We start from the raw sequence: 25,378 nt of genomic DNA on the forward strand, positions 1-25,378 counted from the left end.
GCAAAAATGCAGAGGCCATAAAACAGCTCTGGTCTGGTTCTGATTTTATTGCTCTAAAAGCTGTATTAGCAGTATAGTAAGAATTATCAGTTAATGATTTTATGAATTAATTGGCAGATCAAAGACTTTCCGAATTTCAAATGGGACATAATGAATGAACAAACAGGCTATGGATGTGCTGTCTGCATATGTAACAGTAAACCGTCACTGGGGACAGTGTCAAATCCATGAGGAACAACTGTTAATGTGTGTTACTCCTGTTGTTGTTGTTTTTCTTTTCCTTTTTTCCCCTCTTGTTCAATTTGTCTTGCTCTGTTTTCTTTAAAAGATGTCTTTTCAACCAGTCAGTGTTCTACCTACACACAGCATCACAGCTGTTCAAATACTCCCAGTTGGAATTGATTGGGTGCACACAAACACCTCTCCCTTATTGCATACCCATAATCCTTTACCCAGCCAAGACCTATGCAAATGGGCAGGATCATAAATCCTTTATTAGGAGAATTTGCAAGTCAGAAATTTTATTAAATATGTACATTTTATGTGATATGAGATTTAGAGTTAACAGGTATGTAAAGTAATAGTTAGCGCTCCTTAATGAATCAAAGGTCTGCACATTGTCAGGAATAATCTGAAGACTAAGCTCTAGCTAATTCTTTATAAATAAGGCTGCAAGTTTTTCAGTCGGTGCCGGAGCTCAGAATGGCAGTATACTGTGCATGAAAGGTCTAAATTGAAGGAGCTGTCTTATGTTGAATGCAAAATAGTCCTGTGCATATTTTGATGGGAAACTGTGCTGTCTCTTAGCCAAAGTCTGCGGTTGTTGGACATCTCCAGTTCCAAAGAGAGAGACACATTTATTAGCCTCTTTAATTACTCTCCTGGCTGAAGTTTTTGTTTACTTTTAAGATTTGCATTGCTGAAAGAGCACACAAGAAGATGGATAGAAAGAGAGAATGTTTAATAAGTGCTGGCTGTGAAAGATTAAGTTGGAAATGTAGAATCACTACTACTGCTCGATTGTTACTTAAGCTTTCTAATCTTCTGTGATGAAAGTAGTATGTTTACCTAAAATAAAAAACATTGTCAGCACATGGTGATTGACGTTGACATTTTAATTTTAATTTGTAGTTTTAATTTTTTCAAAGAAAAAAAGTCAAGGCCATATTACCATCTTCAGATTTTTGTGGGAGGAGAATATGGTGACCTTGGAATACATTATATCTATGCTGAACGTGTTGCATTTTTGTGGGTGAGGTGCCTGTGACAGGGAGATGATTCATCTCATTTTATAGATCTTCTGTGTGTGATGTAATTCAAATGAAACCAACATAAAAGGATATATTAGAAATCACTTGGAGTGTGATGATGGGCTCCTTCCTCCATGACTATTTATTAGATTATCTTATATTGTAACAATGCTGTTGTGTCTAAGGCTTTTAAGTTCCACTTGTTTTGAAGTATTTCTTTTGGTATGATGTAATCCTGCTTTAACGCTTAGACCAGAGAACACTGAGGGTGCTTGGTAAAGTTTGTCCTTCTGCAGGTTTGCTTTTGTGCTAATCAGTCAAAACACCAAACTGTACTTCCACTAAGCTGCTGAGCACTAATTTCAAAGCTTGTTGCATTGTTACAAAAGACTTTACTTTGTGGGCAGTTGTTTTTATAAGCAAGTCAGTTTGATGAAAATGGTGTTTTGCAGTCTTTGCCTCGCTGTAGAGTAATTCAAGCACTACTTGAGGCTGACAGATTAGTTCATAAGCAGCAGGGTGGCCTGTGCTGGCCTGTGATGTATGCGGTTGTAAGTGGTCTGTGTCTGAAATGAATGTGTGTGGCTGAGAAAATGATTACGTTTCAGTCCTCATGAGGGGGTTTGGGCCTAATTAACCTACTTCTTTATGACTGTTTCTTGTGCTCACTCACGGTTAGGGCATCTAAGCACACCCTCCTTTGACACCATCACACGTAATGTTGTGTTTACTGTGGTCTAGTCGCCGTCCTCCAGAAAGAGATTGACTAGTAGAAGTTGGCTTGTTGTAATGGAAATATGATTGCTGTTCTGTATCTGTGAGACTAGCAGTACTCTTAACAGCTTCAGCTGAAGTCATTTCATCTTTGTGAGTGGCAATACTTCCAAGGAGAATATTGCCAAAACATTTAGAGATATGCAATGCTAAGACTGACTGCAAGGGAAATGCAGCTATAGAGGATTTTGGAAATAACCTAATGAGCTGTGCACTGTGAGCAAATTCAGGTAGTCTTGTGTGGATTTTTCTCTGCTGGAAAACAAGATTAACTGGTCCAAGACTAGGTTTGTGCATGGACAAAAGATCTAAACAAATCTGCAATTAAGTACCTCAGCTTTGTGCTACCATGGTACAAGGAAGTGTCTCCTCTTCTTTCCGAAACCATTAGAATTTTGTGTATAGCACAAAAGATAAGAGTTCCAATATTTAAAGAGCGCTTATAAAAAGTTACTTTAGGTAATGTAAAACTAAAATGTTTAGCAGTTATTTTATACTTTCAGTTTTTAGGGAAAAAAACTACCTGGGTTCCTTTCGTGTGTACATTTGACTTGTGCTGTATATTGCCCTCTCACTGCCATTACACAATGCTGCTTGCACCTTGTTTCAGTAGATTCACACTTCAAATTAGGATCCGTGTTATTTATTAGAAAAGAAGAATGGGAAATGCCCTTAATGTACTTGCTAAATGAAAAATGTGTGTTTCAGGATATGTGAGATCTTTGCTTTTTCTAAGCACAGTCTAGTTGGTCCTACTTAATTTAATTAGCTGGTTTTCTTCACTCTCTTCTCTTCTTCAGTGAAGCCTGGATTGCTCCACTTTAACTGGTGACCAGCTGTTTACGTCTGCCTAAATCAGAGATGAGTGCCAAATCTGTAATCAACAAGGAGGTGTTCATACCTCACGATGAGAAGATGCTTGCTGCTGTACAGGTGAAGCGGAGGACAAAGAAAAAGATCCCCTTCCTGGCCACCGGTGGTCAAGGAGATTACATGACATTCATCTGCGTCTCAGGTCAGGACAAATTAAAAACCTCCTTTTGTTTGCTTATGTTTAAATGCATTTTATGCTTTTTGCCTTTCTATTTGCGAGAGCGCACCAGTTGCGCCTTTGCAACCCACAGTCACATTTCCGCATGTCTCCCATAATTCTTCCACTAATGTTCACACTGATGAGCATGTTTACGTTTTCCCCTGCCAACAGAATGACACACTAAATCAATTTGCTGCAGGGCTTCATGTCAATCTTTTTAAATAGATTAGATTTAAGCTGAAATTGATTAATTGCTTCACCAGAAATTCAGGTTTCAGTTGTTTCAGTTTGGGGTTTTTCTCCCTTATTGTTGGAACATTAGCTGATGTATTACTTGTTAATTGAATTACCCAGGCAAATTGTTCATGAGGAGAATATCTAGATCCTCCTTAATTCTCGTGCCAGAAAAACTGCTTGTGAAAATCTGATACATTTTTCATTTTCTGTCTTGAACGCTGCTCTGGCAGCAGTAGATTACATGACTGAGGGTTATAGTTAACTTAAGGATGATTATGAGGAATTTAAAGTATAACCAAGCAGCTCAAAGCCAGTAAAGCTCTGTCTATGTTGGATTCAAATTCAAGGTTGCCTTGCAGCAGGCAAGTTACTCAACAGTCAGCCTCTTTATTTACACCCTCAGATACATGTACATGAAAGGCAACTGTAGCGAGCGCAAGCCACAAATTGTCAGAGAGTGGACACTGTTTTTCTAAAGGGTTTATAATGAGTCATTTCGCCTTTCATGTGGAAATAAGTATTGCTTGATATTCACTTCTTGTAATGCCAGTCTCGTCACGTCCCTTGCAGCAGCGTTCACCTTTGTATCTCATTTGAGCTTGGCCACTGTGAAATATATTAAAATCACTTGATGTCCTAATTGCTTATTTTGCATGGCAGAAAAATGTGGTAATTATCCGATGTTGTAGCTTTTTGTTAAATTCAAAATTACTTTGTATCTGAAAATTGGGTATCTATGTTGTTCCTTTGCCTGACCTAACGTCATGTGTTTTAATCTATCTATATTGTATTTTCTATGTCTTAATCCTCACTGACTTTGATACTCCTTGTGTCTGCTCTACTTGTTTCACAAGAGCAAAATAAAAAAGAAATGCATGTCACCATGGGCCAAGGGAGTCCACGCGTTTGTAGAGACATTTGATTTAGGTGGTGAACATCCGTGTGTAAGCATCAAAGCCTCTTGCTGACATGTTTTCTAATGACTCCACACCTCCGATACTGTGTTGTTGTCTAAGAAAAAACATGCTTGGTGTCATTAGTTGGCTTCCATTTGATTTGCTGGAATTGCTGCAGTTGTTTGTCCTTTCTGCTTGTTAAATAATTTTAAGTTTGACTGGATATTTCTCCTCATTATCTTTTTCTGCATTCATTTGTTGCCATCATTGTGTTGCTACTACTTTATCTAAGCCAAAAAATGCCCACTACTACACATTTTACAACAGTTGCAATCGGGGCAGTTGAGTAATTGGTCAATTCACTGACCATCATATCCATAGATGACGGGCACATAGTTAATTAAACAAAAAATACCTCCAAAGTTTGATTACTGGATATTTTTTTTATTCATTAGCTGAGCATTATTCTCAGATTCTCAACTCGGTGTTCCAAACATAATCTTTACCCACATGGACCTCCTAAGTAATGGTAGTCAAAGTGTATTTGGTGACTTATTTTAGCATTTTTAAACATCCTCAAGTGATTTATTAGTGGACAGTCTGCCTGTTGTTATTGCAAAAGTTTGGTGGTTTTGCATGCATGTGTCCAGGACTGGGGGAAGAAAATACTTTGGATTTATAAACCCAAGATTAATTTGTGCCACAGTGATTGCAATAGAAATCTATGGAAAAGAAAAGCATACCATATCATCTGTCAAACATGGCAGAGGCACACATACATGGTCATGTCTGGCTGCCAGTGGAAGTAGCATTATTGATGATGTGAAAACTGATAGAAGTAGCAGGATTAATTCAGTCCAAATGGGCCATCCAGGCATTTTGCAAAAGCAACCCAAGAGTTTCTCGAGGCAAAGAAATGGGATGTTATTAAATGGCCAAGTCGTACTCCCTATTCCAGCCAAGTGGAGCATGACTTGTAGTTACTGAAGACAAAACTGAATGCAGAGACCAACTGAAGATGGTTGCAGTAAAGACCTGGCAGAGCATCTCAAGGCAATGTCTGTGGCGAAGGACTTTTACTCCCAATATTAAAACCAGTTCTTATACGTAAAGCTGGTAGTTTGTTAATTCAGAACTGAAATTGGGCTGCGTATAAAAATGGTTGCAAGTACAAAACACTCAATGCAGTCATTTTGTTAAAACCTCTTGAATTACACCAGAAAGTATGCACTTCACTCTGGTTTGATTTGAAATGCACTGCAGAGATGTACTGAGATAAATATTTACAAAATCTGCCCTTATTCGACTGCCTTTGCCCCTAACTGTACTTTTATAGAGATTTTCTACAGTCATTGGCTCCAACCTTGGTCTAAGGATGGATAGGAATGCTGTTGTTGAGTATGAGTAAAAGGACTGTGAACTGTTGCATTCCCACTTCTTTTATTATTTTTTGGTAGGTTTTTGCATTGGTTTACACAAAATTTATGTGGACATAAGAAACGTTTCACATGCTGTCATCATTTTCTTGTATGTAGGAATGCATGTTGTACCAAAAGAAATCCAGAGAATACACTGTCTGAGAATTCTGCTATCACCACCATTGCACCCATTTATCTTCCCCTAGACACTCTGACCGTCTGCATTAGTGGTCTCCTGACTCGGCTGATGTTTTGTATCACATGTGGGAACAGAAGTAGTGCCTTCACTACTTCTGTTTCCACAAGTCATGTGGCTTTTAAGCCAGCACAGCATTGTTCTAGATTTTATGTGCGTTTTCCTATGAATGTGCTGCACAATAACACCACAAGTTTGAAACTAGTCAGCTCATGGCTCCCAGGGCATTTTAAACAGAGGGCAGCTTGTGTTGCTTACGTGTTCAGGATGTGTGTAACTGTAAAAGTACTGTGTGTGTGTGTGTGTATAAGGGTGGGGGATGGTGCTTGTTGACAGTCTCATGGCGACAGTAGCATATACTTGAAGCCTGGGGGCCAAGCAGTGGCAGAGTTATGTAATCTGTGGGATGTCACGGTTAAAGGAAGCCTAAAGTACCAGAAGCTGTACTGTAGAGACAGCCACAAGAGATTCACTCTCAAACTGAGTAAGGTAGCAGAATGAAACCACATGACTTCTGCACTCACTCCAGGATCATATGCTTTTGTGTTGTCAAAAGAGGAGTATCTGAATACGTCAACAATCAAGATGTTTTTGTAATAAATCACTAACCACTCAAGTCTTTGACTTGTGTGTTTGTTGAGCACATGGCTGTTTGTCTTAGGTAGAGAGCTACATTTATTAATGGAACAAAAAAGCCTGGACACCTGCCAGTTGGTGAGCAGTGCCGCTTACTACAAATTACATGTTGCTGGAGGAAAAACGAAACTAGTTTAGCTCACTTAGCTGGCTGTTGTTTGACTTTAGAGTGAAAGCTTGTAAATTAATCTTATGTTAGCAAAGAAGACTGATAATAATCTTAAATTCCCTGCAGCAATAAACTGATTTCTACTAGAGGAGGGGGTTTTTTTGCCCACAAGGTCTAGCAGAGAGCTCTCAAAAAACACTTGACTTTTTGGTGTGCATGATCATCTTTCTCTCCTAATTTGTTTGATGTAGTTCTCTGCATTTTTTTTTCTGTTTCAATCACAGTCTAGATTTAGTATGTGTATATACACAATGTAAAACTAAACCAGTGATATCTGTTATTCATATTACTGCCTATGCTAGTTGTTATTCAACTTAATGTGAGGTTGCATAATTTCTATTCTTTCTCACTATTTAATTTCCTAGCTCTTTCAAACACTGTTGGGGTCAGTGCATTGTGATTGATCCCTGTTCACATGCCAAACCACAGTGTCATCACAGTTTAAGTCACTGGTGGATCATTAACTTTCATAAGGGCCTGAATGAGAACAAGGTGTGTTGTGGAAAGCTCCATTAATATGATGAACTCAGTTCTGCTCAATACTGATTTTTATCTCTTCATAAAATTCCACTTTTAATAGTTTTTATAATTAGGCCATGAATATATGCAGTGGGCATAGTAAAATGGCAACAATTTATAATTTAAGTTTTGCAAAATTTCAGACTTTTATCAGTACTGTTGGCATTTTGCTTGTAGTCCAATTGCTTCATCTTCAGTTTTTCAGTTCCCCTTTTCTTGTTCAGAGAGAAAAATGTTAAAACCCAAAACAGACTACAACTGCACAAGAGTCTGGGTCAAAGTCTGTGTGGAAAATCCAAAAGACAGAGGAGAGGAGAGAGAGAGAGGTGATTGTCATTGAGAATGGATCTGTAACTGGATTTGTTAAACTGTGGATATTTGTTCTCGTAGAACGGTGGATCCAAAGAGAACCAACATCTTTACTGTTGGCATGCGAGTAAGACTGTTGCTCTCAGGCTGGCTTGAAAGAAACTGCATTTCATCTGCAGATAGGCCTTTGTCCTGCAGTTTGGTATTTAGTTCATTAGTGCAGTCACATCAACAGCAAATGCATTTGAGGGCTCTAGAGTGTTCTTGCATTTCTTCTCACAAAACTCTTAAGTATATATGCTTTTGAGTCCCATATTCTTTTTAACAGTTTGCCCAGGCTGAGCCACCTGACAGCTGTGTGGTAGCCTCTGTCACAACGTTTAGTCTCGTGCTCCTCCGAAACTGCGAACAGACTATCTGTGATTCAGCGCTCTTGCCTTGACCAAGTTAACTATTCATTAACAACATGGTTAATTTTTAGCACTGACTTAGATCACCTGGAGTATAATACAGTGTAAAAATACCAGTTTCTGGGTTCGTTTCAGTCTTTTCATCTTGCATCTGATTCAAAAGTCCAACATTTTTCCCTGTCACATTTGGACAACCATCGGGTAAAACGCCCACGAGTGTGTCCCATTTCAGCCCAAGCCCATCAAAGCACTTACCTTCGTGAACAAATCACTCCCTGTCGTAGTCCCTTTCACTGAGTGCATTGCTGTCAGCGCCTCCATAATCTCAAACTCTTTCATTATCCCACGTACAAAGATGAATAACTGGCTTGTGTTGCGGACATCACAGCTTTTGTTCAGAGCCAAGGATAAAAAGGAAAAAAACAGTCTGCTCGATCTGTCTTGGTACAGTTCTTCTGAAGAAGAGTAGAGTACATTCACTCGTGTTCATTTTCTTCTTCCTCATGGCATATTAGCATGGCAGAGTCCACCAAAAAGTCTTTGATAAGATCTCCATCAGAAAATGGCTTACTTTTTAAAAAGTTTTTATGGAAAATCACAAAAATAGTCTTGACTGCTCTATCCCTGAATATGTAAAGCTTGATAAAAAAGTTCTTGTTGCTTTTCTCTGTAATTTCATTTCCCATGAAATCCCAAAACAGTAAGTCATTCTGTTGGAGTTTATCCAAAGAGAAAACACTGTTTGGTGGCTGAAAAGGGACAAACTGGGTGATGTATATTTGTAGCCTGTTTTTTGTTTTGTTTTTTTGTGCATATTAAAGTTTTCAGGAGAACATGTTTGCTGGAACGATTGCAGAACCTTAACATTGACCAAGTTGGTTGGTAACTTTTTGTCTTTAATCACTGATGAAGCCCAACCAGCTATCAGAGTCTCTGACACATCCTTTGTGCACTTGGGAGCTTTACATGAATTTCCATTAAGACATTCAATGGCATGGTTGTATTCATGAATTGCATTTATGCAGGCATCTTATTTTGTGGGTTGGATTACATGTTTAATTTCATATGTTGGCTGGCTCTTACACATGTGCTGAGGCTAATGCTGGTCTCCTGTTTGTGGTGATTGTTTTTAAAGTTTAAGCTTCTTTTTCATCACACCAACTTAATTAAATGTTGAATAATGTAATGCAGTAACACTCTAGTTAATGTTGTAACACACAGGGATCATTTACTTTGAATACTGTTAATTGGAGCCAGTGACTTACGACAAGTGTGTTTATACATTAATGTTGCTGTCATCTGTCTTGCATCCTTGTGGTGTTAAAAATGATCAAAACTCTCAGTTACCACACTTTCTTGCGTATTGCATTTGTGCACTTTCAGCTTGACTCCATTCATCATCAGTGCCCTTGTGATTATTGATTCACTGGTGAGATGGGGCGAGTGGATTGTGTAGCGCAGTGGTACATTAAGCTGCTCAGACCAGCTAAAAAATCAGATCAGGTATGACCTTGGTTACCTGGTCCAGAGACATAGAAGTCTGAAATTCTCTTTTCATATACATACACCTTAGTTTCTGTCTCTATTTGCCAGGGTTTCTCTAACTTTAGCCGGAAGGGGATAGCTTAGGATAAGAAATGAATACTATCCCTAATAAATTAGTCAGCTGATTTCCAGCAATGCCTTTGTTCACTTTTTTAAAAATGTTTGCCGCGGCCTATAAAACAGACCAACAACATTAAAATGCGACAACAAGACTGCACATACTGATGATATTTTGTTATATTTAATTGCACCTTTAAAGGTGTCCCTCGAGTCCTACCTCCTATTGGTTTAACCTTTCCCCACAGAAATCACAGAAACTGGATTACTAGGATTACTAAAATGGAAAAACATTCAGCAGTTCCCCCATAAAGACTCATTTCAAATTAAATGTGTCAATTGTTTACAATTATTCAGTCCTCAAAGGAAAATGTAGTTTGACTGTATCACGTTTGAAGGACTACTTCAGGTCAGTTGAAATTTGACCACTGTTAAATCTGAAGCCTATAACTGAGGCAGTGTTAGACAATGTACAAAACATGCAGTATTTATGACCTGATTTTAAGATATTTTGGAATAGATTTGGTTTTATTTATTTAAAAAAAAAAAAAGCAAATTGATCTCTCCCATCAAGTATGTTATGTATAAATGACAGAGGGGAAAGTAACCATGTTAACTGCTGAAACATGTTTTTGAGACCAAAAAGGGAAAAAAAATCAATAGTATATTGAAACTGTTGTGGCCTTAATGTCGTTCTGCAGAATCAGCAAACACCTACAAGTCGCTTGACATGTCTTTCAACATAGACTAGCTGGAGGACTCCCACAGAAGCACATGTCTGAGGAAAAAGGGCGTACGAGAAGAGCTCTTCAGACAGCACAACTGAAATCAAACAGAAGAAAAAAAAATGCACTGCTGTGCTTTACCTGTCCGTTCGTAGAAAAAAATAACCGAGATACTACTTTGTTCATTTTAACTTTAAAAACAAAGTCATTTCTAGCTGAAAATAAGCCATTCCTACTTATACTTTTAAGACAAGAAGACAGAAAATTGTGCCTCTGGGGATGGTGCAAAGTTCAGTTCAGTGTACTTTACAGAGTTTTCTAGTTTGCTGTAGCATTCCTGCTGTATCTGACTGATATAACTTCTTTAAACATCTTGGGGAGTCTGGACAAATGTTTTTTAACGAGGTTCAGCCAGACGTGGGTGTCTGGATGACCTGGGTGCTATTCTGAAGATTGTTACCTCTGTGGGTTGCCAGTGGAGCAGCAGTGACTGATGCTAGTCTCCCAGTATTTACTGAGAGCAGAGACATACAGCCCACTCACGCACAACAGTAGATACATCAGCATGGCACTAATAACACAATCCCTGTAAGGAATCTGTGTGGTTATGTTCATCCATTTGTGTGTGTGTGTGTGTGTGTCATCCATACTAGAGCCTCTTTGTGTCAGTGTGCTATTGTGGGCTTATCTAGACTACCGGTAATTAGGTTCTTGTAGTTCAGCTCATTTCATGGTAGGTTGACTACTTTCTTAAACATGAACTGACTTCACCTTTCACTTTGCACCCTTTTTAATGTCAGCTTCCCCCTTATTTCTTTGCCTCTTATCTCCCCTAGGCCCTTGATGAAGGCTTTTAAAAGTTTTATGAAAAGTTCTGGTCCTCAAGTGTCCTGAGCTGAAGGTAATAAGCAAAAGAAGTGATAGGTAGATGAGGTAAAAAGATTAAGGAGATGAAATGGCAATATTTTGTGGAATAGTGTGCATAAGTATGCATGCACACTATTTCCTTTTTTTTGTTGTTGTTGTTGTTGTTGATCTGAAAAAAAAATGGTTCGGTCAGATGGTCTGTAAAGAATTGCTGGATAACAGTTTTGCTCATGCAGAAAAACAGAATTTATTGGGATGGCTAAAACTCACTTGACCTTGATGCTCGATTGCTAGCAGACCTGGGGTTGTCATCCAGACTGATGAGTCTCCAGTGCAAGTTGAGCATCCAGCCATGGAGTGAGTGTGATTTGGGAAGTCTTTGTCCTCTTCTGTGACCTAAACACAAATCCTGATATCCCAACTGATTTCTTTTCTTTTTTGGGGGCCAGAGTATTTGGATAAAATGGCTTTAATCAACTTCATTTTTTTTTGTATCCATCCATCTTCTTCTAGTGATGTGGTGGTTAGCTCAGCAACCTTACAGCAAAAAGGTCCTGTGTTCCAATCCTCTCCACACCTCTTTAGGGTGTGTCCTCCCTCTTGCCCTATGTCAGCTGGTATGGGATTCAACCCCTTGCATCCTGATTTATTGTTACACTTGTTGAAGTTATCACTTTTTAAACTAAATATTTCTGATAGAAACACAGGGACATAATCACGCATACCCATAATGCAGCATCCTTATGTTTTGTTGTCTAATACATCTTCTCACTCATACAGGACATACACATGGATGCAGCAGGTGTAGCTGATAGATGAAAGGCTTAGGTGCTCTGCAGGTTGACTGTGCTGTGTTTGGTGTTGTGCATACAAAGCCATCCCCTGCAGAGATGGCCAGCCTGTTTGGTCCAAGAAAAATAGGAACATAATAAGCATGGGTTGGGTGTACATCTTTTTTTAACCAGCACATACTGCTGAAGTTCTGAAAGCTGTATTTGTTGTACTTTTCTGTAACTAAACTGTTTATGAGGATTTCATCATCCAGCAGCTTCTTTTGTCCAAGATACATTTTATTTCATGTTCGTTCAGTTTATCATCCATTTATTCTTCATAAGCTTTTTTTCACAGGAATCTGATGATTTCTGTGGTGGAGGCAGTGTGTAGCTGGCTTGGAAGACTCCCTTCAGCTCCCTGTAACTCTTCTCTCTTTGGCTGCTGCTTGTGAAACTCTGCTATGTTTAGGGCTCTTTGTTTAGGACAGAGTGTGCTAACACGTAAAGCAGATAGGAGATGGGAAACGAGGCACTGTGCAGGTTTTTTTTTCTTTTTGAGGAGGGAGGTTCACTGTACCTTGCAAGCTTAGACAATACATTTGACTGCTGCAGTTTATTTTTGCTGTTTCTGAATGTTGTGGAAGTGTTGGTGGCCCAAATACGCCAGAGATGAGGTGATGTGGCAATGATGTGGCAGGTAATTATTTGTGTAGAGAACCACACAACACATGTTTTTGGCATCGTGTGACCTGACCATATGTATTAGCTCTCTAACACAGCAAAGATGTCAGTGCAATTTCCTGTGTACATGGAAAAAGTAATCTTCATGGTGTTCTCAGCTTTTGTTTTGTGCCAACAAAGCTTGTACCCCACATCCTTCCTCTCATCTGTACAGTGTGAAATGAAGGGAGAAACGCAGAACGGAGGAAAAAAGAAGAGCTGTAGCACAGGAGTGAGCTTGCCCTCATAAAAGTCAACCATCCGTATAATTAGCTGATGTGCTGTTTTTGTTCAAATCTGAGCTTTCACAGGTATTAATAATCAACTTTAGTTACTGAATGAAATTGACTTTCCAACAAGTTTATGTGGCCAAAACCTCCATCTGAAGATACTGAAAATAGAAATGCTCAAAGGGAGAAAAATACTTTTACGGCCTGTATCTGGTCTGAATAATAAGGGTCGTTTCAGTACAATTCATTTTCATTACACAGTGTACCGACACTCTTTGATTACTAAAAAGTCTGCCAGTGCGTTATGATTCCGGACATTTCACAAAGCTGTGTTTCTCAATCTGTCACACCAATTTGTAGGTAATAACAACCCCCCTTTGGGGTAAGGAGTTGCCAGATCAAATGAAAAAGAAGCCAAGCACTGTCAGTGATGAGAATAATTGATCTTATGGAAATGTGTTATTTATTTAAAAAAACAAAACGCTTTTCATAGACGGATCAGTTCATGATTCTTTAAAATCTGCCCCGACTAAAGACGTGTAATGTAATGCATTACAATCTGTCATGTAATCGGGTTTAGAATAAGAGAAGGCAACCATGAAATAAGCTGCTCCCGTTTTGTTTTTAATAAAGCCTGACCAATAAATCTGCCAGGTCCACATCAGTTCATTGCCGTTACATTGGTGTCAGTCTGCACAGTATATCATCATTGACATGAAATTGAAGTAGAGGAAAATCTTTTCTTTTCTATAATCGAATGTGTAAAAAAAATTCAGAATTGCATCGTGACATGTCCTTCAAGAAGATTGCTTTTCAGTTCAGGAATAGTCTATTCTTCAAGCACTATGGACCAAACAGGAGATTGTTACTATAGCCTTGACAGTTATAGACTAGTATTTTTTTCACCTTTTGAGTCCTACTGTAATGGAAGCCATCACAATGAGTACTGTGGATGGATTTATATAACCTTATTCTATAGACAGGCTTGTCATGGTATATATTTATTGTACACGTGTGTAATTAACATGAACGACTTCACTTATTGACTTCTCTTTAGTTTACTTCATGTTTACTTTGAGGTGATAAACAGTAGTTTCTTAGATATGTAGTGGCTGAATGTTAAACCAGAGTCACTGTAATTGCCAAGAAGGCCTTGAATTAACAGATCATTTTTGTAAAGAACTTTGTGGTTTTATCTTCAGGGACTCATTTGTATATAACAAGAACAGGTCAATGCACCACACACTTCTCTGCAGGGGATCTCTGCTGTTAAATCCCTGGTTGCTTGATTCTGTACAGTTCCACCTGTTCTTTGTTGGATAAAAGTCATCATATATGGACGTACTAAGGTCACTGTTGGCTGAATGCTACACTATTATCCTGGCTTTGTGCCTTCTCTAAAGTTTATCATGTGTTTGGCTGCAAACTTTGGCACATCTGCAAAAAGTATCCAGTCGTATAAAAACATATGCACATAATGCTGCCAGATGGCATATTTTAGAACTGTGGGTGTAGTTAAGCTGCTTTTACGAGTTCAGTGATGTTCTTCGATACATTTTCAAAATTAGTCATTGATCATCCTTTTTTAAATGAAGCATATTGTTCTATTTTATCCAAAATATGTCTTATGTATTTTTTTTCTGTGTTTGAAGTGTTAATGCAAATTAACACTCCCAACACTCCCTGAAATTCTTGGCAGCAGACAAAAAACTTGACACCTACAAAGTTTGACTAAAACAAATTTCAGTGGTGATAAATGACAGCTCTGAGAGTGGATGGGTCTCCTGTGTGTAAATTTACAGATGCAGCCAGTAAATCTTTTAGTCAAGAGCTCCTATGTGACTCTGTGTTGATGCTGCCTGAGATGCATGTCATTATTATTAATAATAAGAAAAGGAGGAGTATTTAGGGCTTCAGCTTAGACTGGGAGAGGAGCAGACCAGGGAGAGCAATGGATAGTGAGGCACAGATGATAGGGAGAAAAAGGGAGTGAAAGATCTCAGGGGTCCTGATCTCTGATAGTGTTTACTGGAAAGAATGAGGGTTTGAAATGGAAAGTAAAAGCTGGAAAGTTGTTACTGTTGTTAAGAACTTGAGCTATGAACTTTTTTTATATGCGTCTTTTTCCCCCTAGACTCTACATCCCCTAATTGGTGTTTCCCTGCCCAAGTGTAATCTGGTTTTCCTGTTTCTGGGTGCAGACAGTGGTTTAGACCTTGTTGTTAACTGTGTTTACATTCATGAAGGCAAGGATCTCTTGATTGTATACTTTGATAATCACATGCCTAACATTCTCGACTTGATAGATGTTGGGAAGGTGTCTTTTTTTGTTTGTTTGTTTTTTCCCTTCTTCTTTCCTCTTTTAAACCAACTATGCAATCGTCCACTTTAGTTGTCTTCTGTGGTCTTTCTGGCCTTTCACTGTTGCTGAGCTGGCCAGTGCATTCCTTCCTTTAAAGATTGTTGATTTGGCCACTTCTGAAGTTTTTGTTATCTCTGCATAAGGTTTGTTTTGTTTCAGCCTAATGATGACTTCCCTCTCTTGTGCTGATATCTCTTTGGCTCTCATATTGAAAGTTTCACTTAAGGATACAAAATCAAGTTAAGCACTTGGAATAAACTGTAGATCTTTTATTTGCTTAATTTGTGATGTAATCCAGTGTGAAGAGGCCTCACCCTGCCATGAACCTGCTTTTGAGTCAGTTGTTGTGTTACTTTGGAGTATTGAAAATTTGGGACTATGGATAAAATCAACCGTAATTACCAAACAGTCGATGTAATACTTTCATTAAATCCCTCAAGTTAAAGTGTTCAATCAAAACCTGATTGTTTAATTTAAACTCCACTATAGTGGTTCACAGAGACAAAATGGTAAAACTTGTAATTGTACTTGTACTCGTAACTGCCCGGAGACTTTTGGATCTAATTGCAGATGGCTTAATTATTTCCTTGCCACAGTTGATCCTTGAGTTGTGCTTGTAGGATTCTTTGTGATTGTTTCACTTTGTCTGACTTAAGACTTCAATAAGCTGGTGATATCTTTGCATACTTAAGGTCATATAAATTGAAGTGTATTATCTGAAATTGGATGTTTCCTCCAGAATATTGTTATCTGTGGAGTCCTGGTTTTGTGGCAGTTAAGAGACTCGTTTGTTCTACTTCCTCGTGCTGCTCATGTATGTCTTCCCTTCATTTACAATTCCTTTGATGGTCAGAATAATTGCATAAATAAAACATCTGTCTGTGCCAAATGGGCTGATCAATTTGTGGATGTCCACTTGTACTTTAACCTTGTGTGCACACACAACGAAATGCATCCAATCTTCAGGGTGTCCAGTATTTTCTTTTAATTCCACCACCAGTTTGTAAACTTGCTCCAGAGACAGATAATGAGGCAACATCATGAAAAAGTTCTTAGTACATTTTTTAATTTAGTTATATTTACACAGTATAGGATATACAATTTTCTTTATATTCGACTTTTACTATTCCATTTCTGAGACATCTGTTGTCATCTTTACATAACCTTTTAAGTGGATGGGGAGTTAATAAAGCCAAAAGCATGCTGTATTCGAGCTAGCATTACAGACAAATACACACACATAAAGAGCTGTAAGAATGAAATTGCCATGCGATAACCCCGGGGGACTCGTCTGCCTGGCTGAAAAACCTTAACAAGAAGCATGATATTTCTTTTCTGCTTCAGCAGGCCCTTTCTCTGGAGCTGTCCAATTATCTTTTGTTTAAATGTCTTTACTGTATAGTAGCTAGTGTGTGTGTGTGTGTGTGTGTGTGTGTGTGTGTGTGTGTGTGTGTGTGTGTATTTAAATTGTGTAAGAAATTAGCTAAGTGTAGGATTTCTGAAAAATAAATTTAACTGGCTTATCAATGAGACATTAGAATGAAGCGTCTGGCAAGCAAAGATATTTTTATTATATAATAATACTGTTGTGTTTCCAGTTTAGATCATGTTTGAAAATACAGCTCACCTCACTCAAAACTAAGACATTAACGTATGTGATGTAAAAACGTCTACTGTTATTTAAAAACGGTAAATACAGCCAATAGTTATATATTTTTTTGGCTGTTATTCCCAAATTAATGCAATTACAAGATGAGTCCCAGATGTACTGCTGACCCCATTTTTATGCATGATATGAATATTTTAAACCCTATACTGGATATATAGCTTTTCTAGAAATTTAAACTTAATGACCACAAGAAGTGCTGTTGATCTCATTAACTTTCCATCTTTCATATAAGACAATGTTTTAATAGCCCACAGCTAACTCTGTATGACTGGGCAGATGTCATAGTACACTGTAACATCCACACATCTCTTTGCATTGTTTTTAGTCCTACTGCTTCTGTGCTGGACTTTCCCTGTTGGTGCAACTCATGCAGCTCCTTCACACACAACGACTTCAGACGAAAGTAGTAACACAAAGTTTGTCCAAATGGGATTATTTCATATTCAGTCTCAAGAGATCAGCTGTTGAATCATTAACCTTAACAAGCCATATGCTGACTTTAGTTAGGTTAGTGGCATCTAACCAAGAAGCATAATGTGCAGCCTAAGAACTAAATCACTCTACAAGCTTTTTCTTTGTTTTCTTTGCCTGTTTTCTTAACTGACGAAAGTGCAAAAGGTTGTTAATGTTTTGTGCATGGTACCAAATGTTTTAATTACTAGGACTGCAACTAACTATTATTCTTTTTTTTGTAGTCTGCCCATTTTTCATCGATTAGTTGATGATTATTTCAATAACTCTTATGTCCACTTCCTATGGGGAAAACCTCCAGTTCTAGGCTCCAGTGCCTCACCTGCTCAAGTCTGCCCATCTGTAAATATCACCCTGTTTCTCGTCAAATGAAAATGATGACCCAGGAAAAATTTTAAAGCTGCATGAGCCTCTTTACAGGACAAACTCATCTATATGCTGGTGCCTAATACTAGTTCAACAGAACACAGCAGAGGCTCTGAAAAAGATCTTGCATGATCCATGAGAAGTTTCTGACAGGCAAGCTAACTTAACTCTCTAAAACTGTTTGTGCACTACAGTAGTTGTTGTCGTGGAAGGAAAGCTCCACTTTACACAGTCTGCAGATAACTGTTTTATTCTGTGAAATGCTTTCACATTTTTTAAAGTCTCTTTCTCCATTTTCTGCCATCCTCCTGTTTTGTCGTTTGCGCTATTTTTCTTCTTCATTAGTATTGAGTGAAGTCTTGGCAGACAATGTAGGCAATACTCTCCCCATAGCTTCCTATAGTTACAAAAGCACATTTCCGGGGTTTTAGAATAGGATGTGCCGACAATAAAATTCTGCGTTGATTAATTTTCATAGTTGACGATATCTCTTATGGTGGCAAGTTGTTGCAGCCCTTTTAATGACCTTGTGATCACGGCCTGGTCTTTAATGTATCAGCCTCTAGAGAAACAAGTAAAATCCTGGGACTTCTTTTTTTTCACACTTTGTTGTATCTTTTCTTTTTTTCCGAGAGGCCAATATGTTTATCTTATATTAGATGTTCCATTTCTTTGTACATTCCCTCATATCCATTCTGGTAGTTTTGGCCAGGAATTTGCTGACATCTGTGAATCTCTGACTGATATTGAGACTTTGAGACATACAAAAACTGCAGTGAAAAAGTAGCCAGAAAATGGGAGCCGCAAATACTTTTTGACATCTAAAATGAAGATAACACTGTATATATTGTTTTTTACCTTTTTGTGAACAACTAAGGTGTGTTGCTTATGAAAACCATGAAGTGCTACAGAGAAAATTACATTTTATTTATGTAATTAACACATTTTGAACTCTTAAAGAAATATAACAAAAGGAAAGACACCCAGCTGAACTAAAATGATCCATGTAGCAAACAAAAACTGTTGTGAGCCTCCACCCTTATATCGCCTTTGGACTTTTGGAGCCTTGACCTGACACCCGCAATCACACCTCGCCGCCTTAACGTCTGTGCTATCTGTGCTGTTGTTGGTATATGTCGGGCTGTGCGCTGAAAAGCTACAGCCAGCTGTGTGTGTACAGCAACTGTGTGTGAAAAGTGGTCAATAAAGAGATGCTGAAAAGCATGTTGATGGAAACATCATTGGTTCTACCGTGATATCTTTATAATGGGACTTCTGCTCGTGAACCTCTGCGCACAGCGTCTGCAAATCGGGGCTGTACGAAGTCACTTTCATCTTTACGCAGGACTGTAAGCTGTCATCTGTGAGGCGTGAGCGGTGTTTGTTTTTAACATAGTTCACGGTGGAGAATAGCTGCTGACATAATGTGGATCCGAAGATCCATAACTGGCCTACCTGGGGTTGAAAGTCTCTATAAATGCACGGCGTTTCAGCGGTTACACCGGCTTCCGCGAGTGTGACGCTTGAGCGATGGAAAAAATAATAAAATATAATTTTATTTTCATATTTCAATGTCACAATAATCTTCCAATTTAGAACTACAAGTTAAAAAATAACTAACACAAATAAAATACACTTCAGCTAAATACTTCTAATTTATTTTCCCAAACCGCGCAGAGCCGCACTATAAGGACTAAAGAGCCGCATGTTGCCGACCCCTGGTGTAGGGTCTCAGAAGGGTTTGCTTTACCTAAGACTTTGGATTTATACTTCTGTGTTAAATCTATGTTAGGCAAATGCGTTACCCACTATACCTATGAAAAAATAAAATGCTGCTATCAGCGTCTTCTTCTTTTTTTCCCCCAAACTGTCGGCTGTAAAAATATGTTCTCATTGCTCATGGAGAAGAATTGGCTTGTTAACCTTCTGTAAGTGATTGAGGCTGGGACTGAAAATTATTGATTAGTTCCTTTTGCAGAAAAGCCCTTTCAGCTCTCACAGTAAATATTTGGTTGGCTCTCTCCAGCCAGCCCTGAGTTTAGAGAACAATGCATACAGCATATGCTGAATAATGCTGTGGCAAAGCAAATATTTAACATTCGGTCTCCGTCACTGCCTCTACACATAAATAAATAGACTTAAGTAGAACTGCTGAGCTATTCATTCCATCTCTGTGAACTGTAATCATTGTCTCAAGTTTTACCTTTCAATTTCCTTTCTTTTTTTTCTTCTTTTGTTTGGGGGGGGATTCCCTGATAATTCAGAAATTAAGAACTCCAATATTAATGTACATCATCTTGTATTCTTTTGTAGGTTGCACTCTGCTACAACCTTACAAAGCTGTATCTCTGCAGATATGCTGCTGCTGCGTCTCCATACTCTTACTTTGTGCTCCTTTTAATATCTCCTCAGTGCATGCAAAATTTAAAGGGAGTGGGAATAGTTTAACACAGTACATGCAGAAATATAGTGATATGTTACAAATTGTGGATGGATGGAATGATAATCCACATATCTCTACGACAACTCTACTCATTATTCTACTTGTCTTTGATGTATTCTAATTATTATTTTTTATCCCGTACTCTGCAGAAATATTCCGTACTTTGATATGCTCAGCATGTGGTGAGCCATAGCTGTCTTAGAAGGAGCAAAGAAGGTTTAAAAACCTATAGAAGGGAAAGCTTCTCTGTGAAAAGCTGGAATAATGCATAGCACGGTTGATACCATCAGATGTAATGAATTCGGAGGCGAATTTGATTCCATGGTCCTATGCTTGCTGAGCCTGATGTTTCTTACATAATTTTAAAGCTGCTAAGTATTGATTTTGAAGTGAGGCACGTGGAATTGCTGAGCCAGTACATTTAGAGTTAACTCTATCAATCTCTTTAAAGGGAGAATGGATTTATCTTTGGCCCCAAAATAGAAAAGAATTTTGCCTTTTAAGCACGTCCGATTGTAGCTACAGTCTTTGAGAAGATGCAAGGTTGAATTTGGAACTGTGTGGTGTTATGTATTTTTAGCCCTTGCTGCAAATTTTCTGTATGTAACAAGGAATTGCACCACTTTATATTTACAATAACGATGCACTATTTCAATCAACAAAATTTATTTTGAACATGCTTTGCTAGGGAGGTTAACATGGAGAATGATTTGTACTCCCTGAGTAATATGTGCTTAAGGCTAATTCTACGTGAGCCAGCTTTAGCTCTTAACAGTGTGCAGTGCTTATGGCGGTGATTGGGACAGTATCCAAAACAGTCTCCTAGAAATTCTAACTTAGTCCTTAGTCTTTCTAATCCTTTAACTCTCGAAGGCCACAAATGAGCTGCAGACTGAGTGAGAGAGTGTAAGCAGGAACAAATGCTGGAGAGAATGAGTGACGTTATAGAGCAGTCATGCTATGCTAGATTCAAGCAGCGCAAGAGCATGGGATTCTGAAGTACTGCAGGTCGCCAGAGGTTTTGTGCACATATATCCACTGTGCTCCTTTACTAATGTTTCTAATGCTGGAGTATTTGGGCGTTGGTACTATGTTTATTTGCTTGTTTATGAGTCTATCCTTGTGAGTTCATTGCAGTCAGCCCATTAGATGTGGATCAGCTTTGATGCAAATAGACAGCACTGAATCTACTAAGCTTGAGTAATTGGACCTTGTGGGGAACATCAGACCCACTTCTGGAAAATGCACACACTCATTACAGCACAATCACACTCATGTAAATGAACTGCTTCCCATAATATCACTCTTTGTAACGGTTATCTGACAAAAGGCTAATCTTTTGAGATTAGAATAATGGCTTTTTTGGACAAGCACTTTCTTTTTTGCAATTGCAGAAGACACAGAGATGTCAAGGTCATTGAGATTGCTTTGATACATGCTTAGGGAGTGCCATGTTGTCACAGAAGGTGAGCAGGGCATAGTCAAGTTCCTCCACTAACTTTCAACTTATTTAAACATTTTGTAATTGTAGAATTTTTATACAAGGGCTGCACAATTATGGCCAAAATAAATGCGATTGTGATTATTCAGTGATTTGATGGTAAAAAAGTTACACAAACATTACATTGCTCTCACATCCACGTGAATCCAGATGGAATGCGAACGGTTGGTTATTTCAGTGCATTTTTGTGAGCTGTGCAGCTCTATACAGTGTGCAGGCTCAGTTTTGTGGACATTTGAGTTGATGTTAGGCGATTCAAGTCTTTATTCATTAATTATACTGCAATTTGTGCTGTGTTTTCAGGTAGTTGAATTAAGTTATCTGTGTTTCTTTTGTGGCGCTGATTTCTTCCTGGTTAATGTCCCTTCTGCTAAATCTGCTGTATTTCCAAACAACAGAACATTCTCCACTTTGAGGACCTATCTCTGTGGCTTCTGCTCTGCTGCACATTTGAGTTTTGTCTGCTTTTTAATACAGTATTACTTGTCCAAGCCAGTCCAGGAAACTTGGTGAAGCGTCATGGTGAAGGAAGCCGCTGGGATTGACTCATGCAGGCGTGTTGTTTGGTGGTGATTTTGGAAGTGCTTGAATCACTTTTGCTTTTATTTTCAGTATCACTCAAACGTGTTAATCTAATTGTGGGAAACCAAAATTTTGATCAAGATTAAAATGTGATTACTTCTACAGCTCGGCTTTGTATTATATATTCCACTCACCTCCATCATAATGGATAGGTCAGTATTTACTGGGAAGTAATTAACTAACTATTTAACATAGAAGAGAGCTAGGTTTGTGTATGTATTGTTCCATGTAGTATTGCTCTGAATGTGTCTCTTCATTATGCAGAGGCAAAGTCAAAAGCAGAAAATATGCAAAAGGTTTCAGAAACCTTATTACTGTATATTAGTGTCAGAATAATTGTGGTGGGTGCACAGTTGCAGTTTCTTAGACCCATCTGTTTAGCCACAATTTCCTTTTCTAATTCTGACTTCCAATATTAGCCCCATAATGTTTTAATCCACTCTGTTGCATCTGGAACGCTGAGTTTTTATTTAATTGGCGAATTCTAATTACATTTGAAAGTTTGAAAATAAGCTTTTAAAAAGTGTTAGCATAATCTTATATGAAGTTGGGGTTACAAACTTGAAGCATATAAAGGAAAACACCTTTTTTATGCTCTCTCCTCCTAATAACTAGCACGCTTTACTGTGTCTAACATGCTCATTTTTACCTTGCTACTTTTGAACAAGAATGCTCTATAATCAAGGCATTTCGTGGTGGTTGTGAAATGACTGAAATGTAGAGTTGCCAGAGAAAAGCATGGAATTGGAATTTGGCCTTGTCTCCTGAACTTATCAGAGTTGCAAAATGAAATGGAAAATATAATCGAAACTAGGCTGTTAGTTTTCTTTTCTGCGATTATATCTAACAAAAAGGCAGAACACCTCTGGGACATTATGACACAAAGCTGGTTTTCTGTTTTCTGTTTTTTGTACATGACGATTATAACAGTTTTATTTCCAAGAAACTGTGATGGTTTCTTTCTAACTGAGCTGTCGTGCTCATACTCTAACTGAACAAGCGGGGGTAAAAGGAGATAGCTAACCCTCGTCGTGTCTTTGATCACGTCATATTGAGTTTTCCTTTTCTGTGATGGCTCTTTGATCGTCTTCTTTACTCTCCCCACCCATACCCTGACATCTTTTTTTTTAAAATTTTTTTTTTATCTTTGACCTTCTTCTTGTATTCAACATCTGTTGGCCTTCATCTCTCGTTTATCCTTCATTCAGAACTTTCTCACTGTGTTACTGAGGAAAATGACAAGTCTTTTGATGTAAAGCAAAAACAGGCTTCCCTTAGAAGCACAGTTAGACCACCCGTTAACTTTTGATGAATCACAGATGAATGATTATAACATGTTTAACACTTGAATTCACTTTATGAAATGGTTTAATTGTCTCGTGATTAGTCAATGATTAATAGAAGGGGTTATAATACATTTAAATTGCTGAAGTCATTACTGAAGATGCAGAGGTTATAGGGCATGCAAAGTAACTGTCAGAAAGCTATTGTAGATTTGCTGTAGTACACCCTTACACCACTAGTTGAAGAATAGCTATTAAATGATACGGAGAACTCTTGCAGTACTCTAACTGCATCTTGATTTCTGGAGAGATTTACAAGTTTTTTAAAATGAATCTTGAAAGGACGGTGCTCTTCTAACTAAAGTGCAGTAAGTTGGGTACACACAGCATCCTCTGAGCAACGACTAGCCTATGAAGTTGTAGCAATGAGCATATTTTAGGTGTAACAGTATATACAAGGTACTCAGTAAGCTAATAGGGTTTTTTTTTTTTTTTTTTTTTAAAGGTAACAAGCTTCCAAGTCCAGTGTAACGTTGAAGGTTGTTTGACTGAAATTGCATCTCCACTTCAGCCAGTTGGTTATGGGTGAAAACAGCTCTGTTTCTTAGCTCCTAGTTAAATAAACTGGCGACAGTGAACCCTGTGAGCTCTCTCTTTGTCTTGTGTTTCTTATTGTAAACAAAAGCTGGTATGCACATGATATTAATTTATTATATGTTGAAATGATGAGAGACTCAGAATCTACCAGTGCACACTTGCCTATATTTGTATGATTTCTTGGTGTAAAACTGTATCAACTGAATAACTACTACTGAGGAACAGAGCCTCATGACCAAAGCAATACAACGACTTCCACCAAATAATAGCATGCTCTGCTGCTAATGTGGAAAGCTGAATAATTGATTTCTACAGCCAAAAAATATACATTTCTGTCACAACAGGATAAAGAAGGAAAAAGTTTCTCTGTGCCTGGTTCTGCTTACCAGTCACAGGTTTATTAAAACCTTAGCGTAAAGCTGTGAAAATTCCTTGCATTTCTATATAGTGATGGTCTGCTGTAGGGAAATATCTGAGACATGCTCATCCCAAAGTTGGAGTGACTTGGTTAATACAGGCTCAGAGCTTGGTGCCACCTGTTTTTCTTATCTAACTATACTAATACTGAACACTGGCCTTACTCCAATTACACATTCTGCTAACAAAATAGAAGCAAAACTACCGACCAGCTTCAGAAATGCTTAAAATTTTAAGTATTTCACATCAAAAGTTATTTTGTGTGCAAGCTTTCTTGATCTTCAGGATTTATGATTGATGCCTAAATGTTGGTTTCACCTGAGGTGCTAGTTCATGTGTCTGTTACACATGAACTAGCAGCCAGTTGCATGTCAATGAAAGCTTATAGGTCTAGTGTGGAGACAGTTAATGTAAACCAGAGATTTGTTTGGCATCTGACCTTGTGCTGCTACTTATTGCAAGCCAGCTTTAAACAAACTGACACTGAAACAGTATCCTGTAAATAAGCAATTTTTTCAGTACGAAAGTATGTGAAAATATACAGTGTATACAATGTAGGGCTGCAACAATTCAAGTAATTTGACTCTAAAAGATTTGCAACACAAATGCTTGCTTTTAAAACATTGCTCGCCATGGAAACGCAAGCCACATTTGTGACTAAAACCAGACATGCAATACAAACGTATTTAGGAGCAGCATGTGAATAAAAAGTTTGGCAACATTAAGCCCACGCACACTGATAACTCAACAGCAGCAGTGACCATGACACTAGCACAGTTCAACTTGGAGTTGGTTTACAAACACATTGCGAAGAAGCGGCACCATTACTGAGAAGGTGAGCTCAGACTGAGTGATAGAAAATGTGTTTCTCATGTCCAAAACAACAGTGCTGTACTGGGAAAAGCCTGGCTTCATCAAATCAC

General features: G+C 38.2%; 1 protein-coding gene across 1 annotated transcript in view; it reads left to right on the forward strand.

Annotated features, from left to right (window-relative positions):
* The window catches only part of stxbp6 (syntaxin binding protein 6 (amisyn)), a 66,316-nt gene that overhangs the window by 7,349 nt on the left and 33,589 nt on the right, over window positions 1–25,378 (forward strand). The window contains exon 2 of the mRNA XM_026151295.1: window positions 2,825–3,039. Coding sequence (XP_026007080.1) covers window positions 2,886–3,039 — 154 coding nt within the window. The 5' untranslated portion in view covers window positions 2,825–2,885. The remainder of the gene's footprint in view (window positions 1–2,824; window positions 3,040–25,378) is intronic.

This window comes from Astatotilapia calliptera, chromosome 19 (genome assembly GCF_900246225.1).
Source record: "Astatotilapia calliptera chromosome 19, fAstCal1.2, whole genome shotgun sequence".
NCBI classification, from domain to species: domain Eukaryota; kingdom Metazoa; phylum Chordata; class Actinopteri; order Cichliformes; family Cichlidae; genus Astatotilapia; species Astatotilapia calliptera.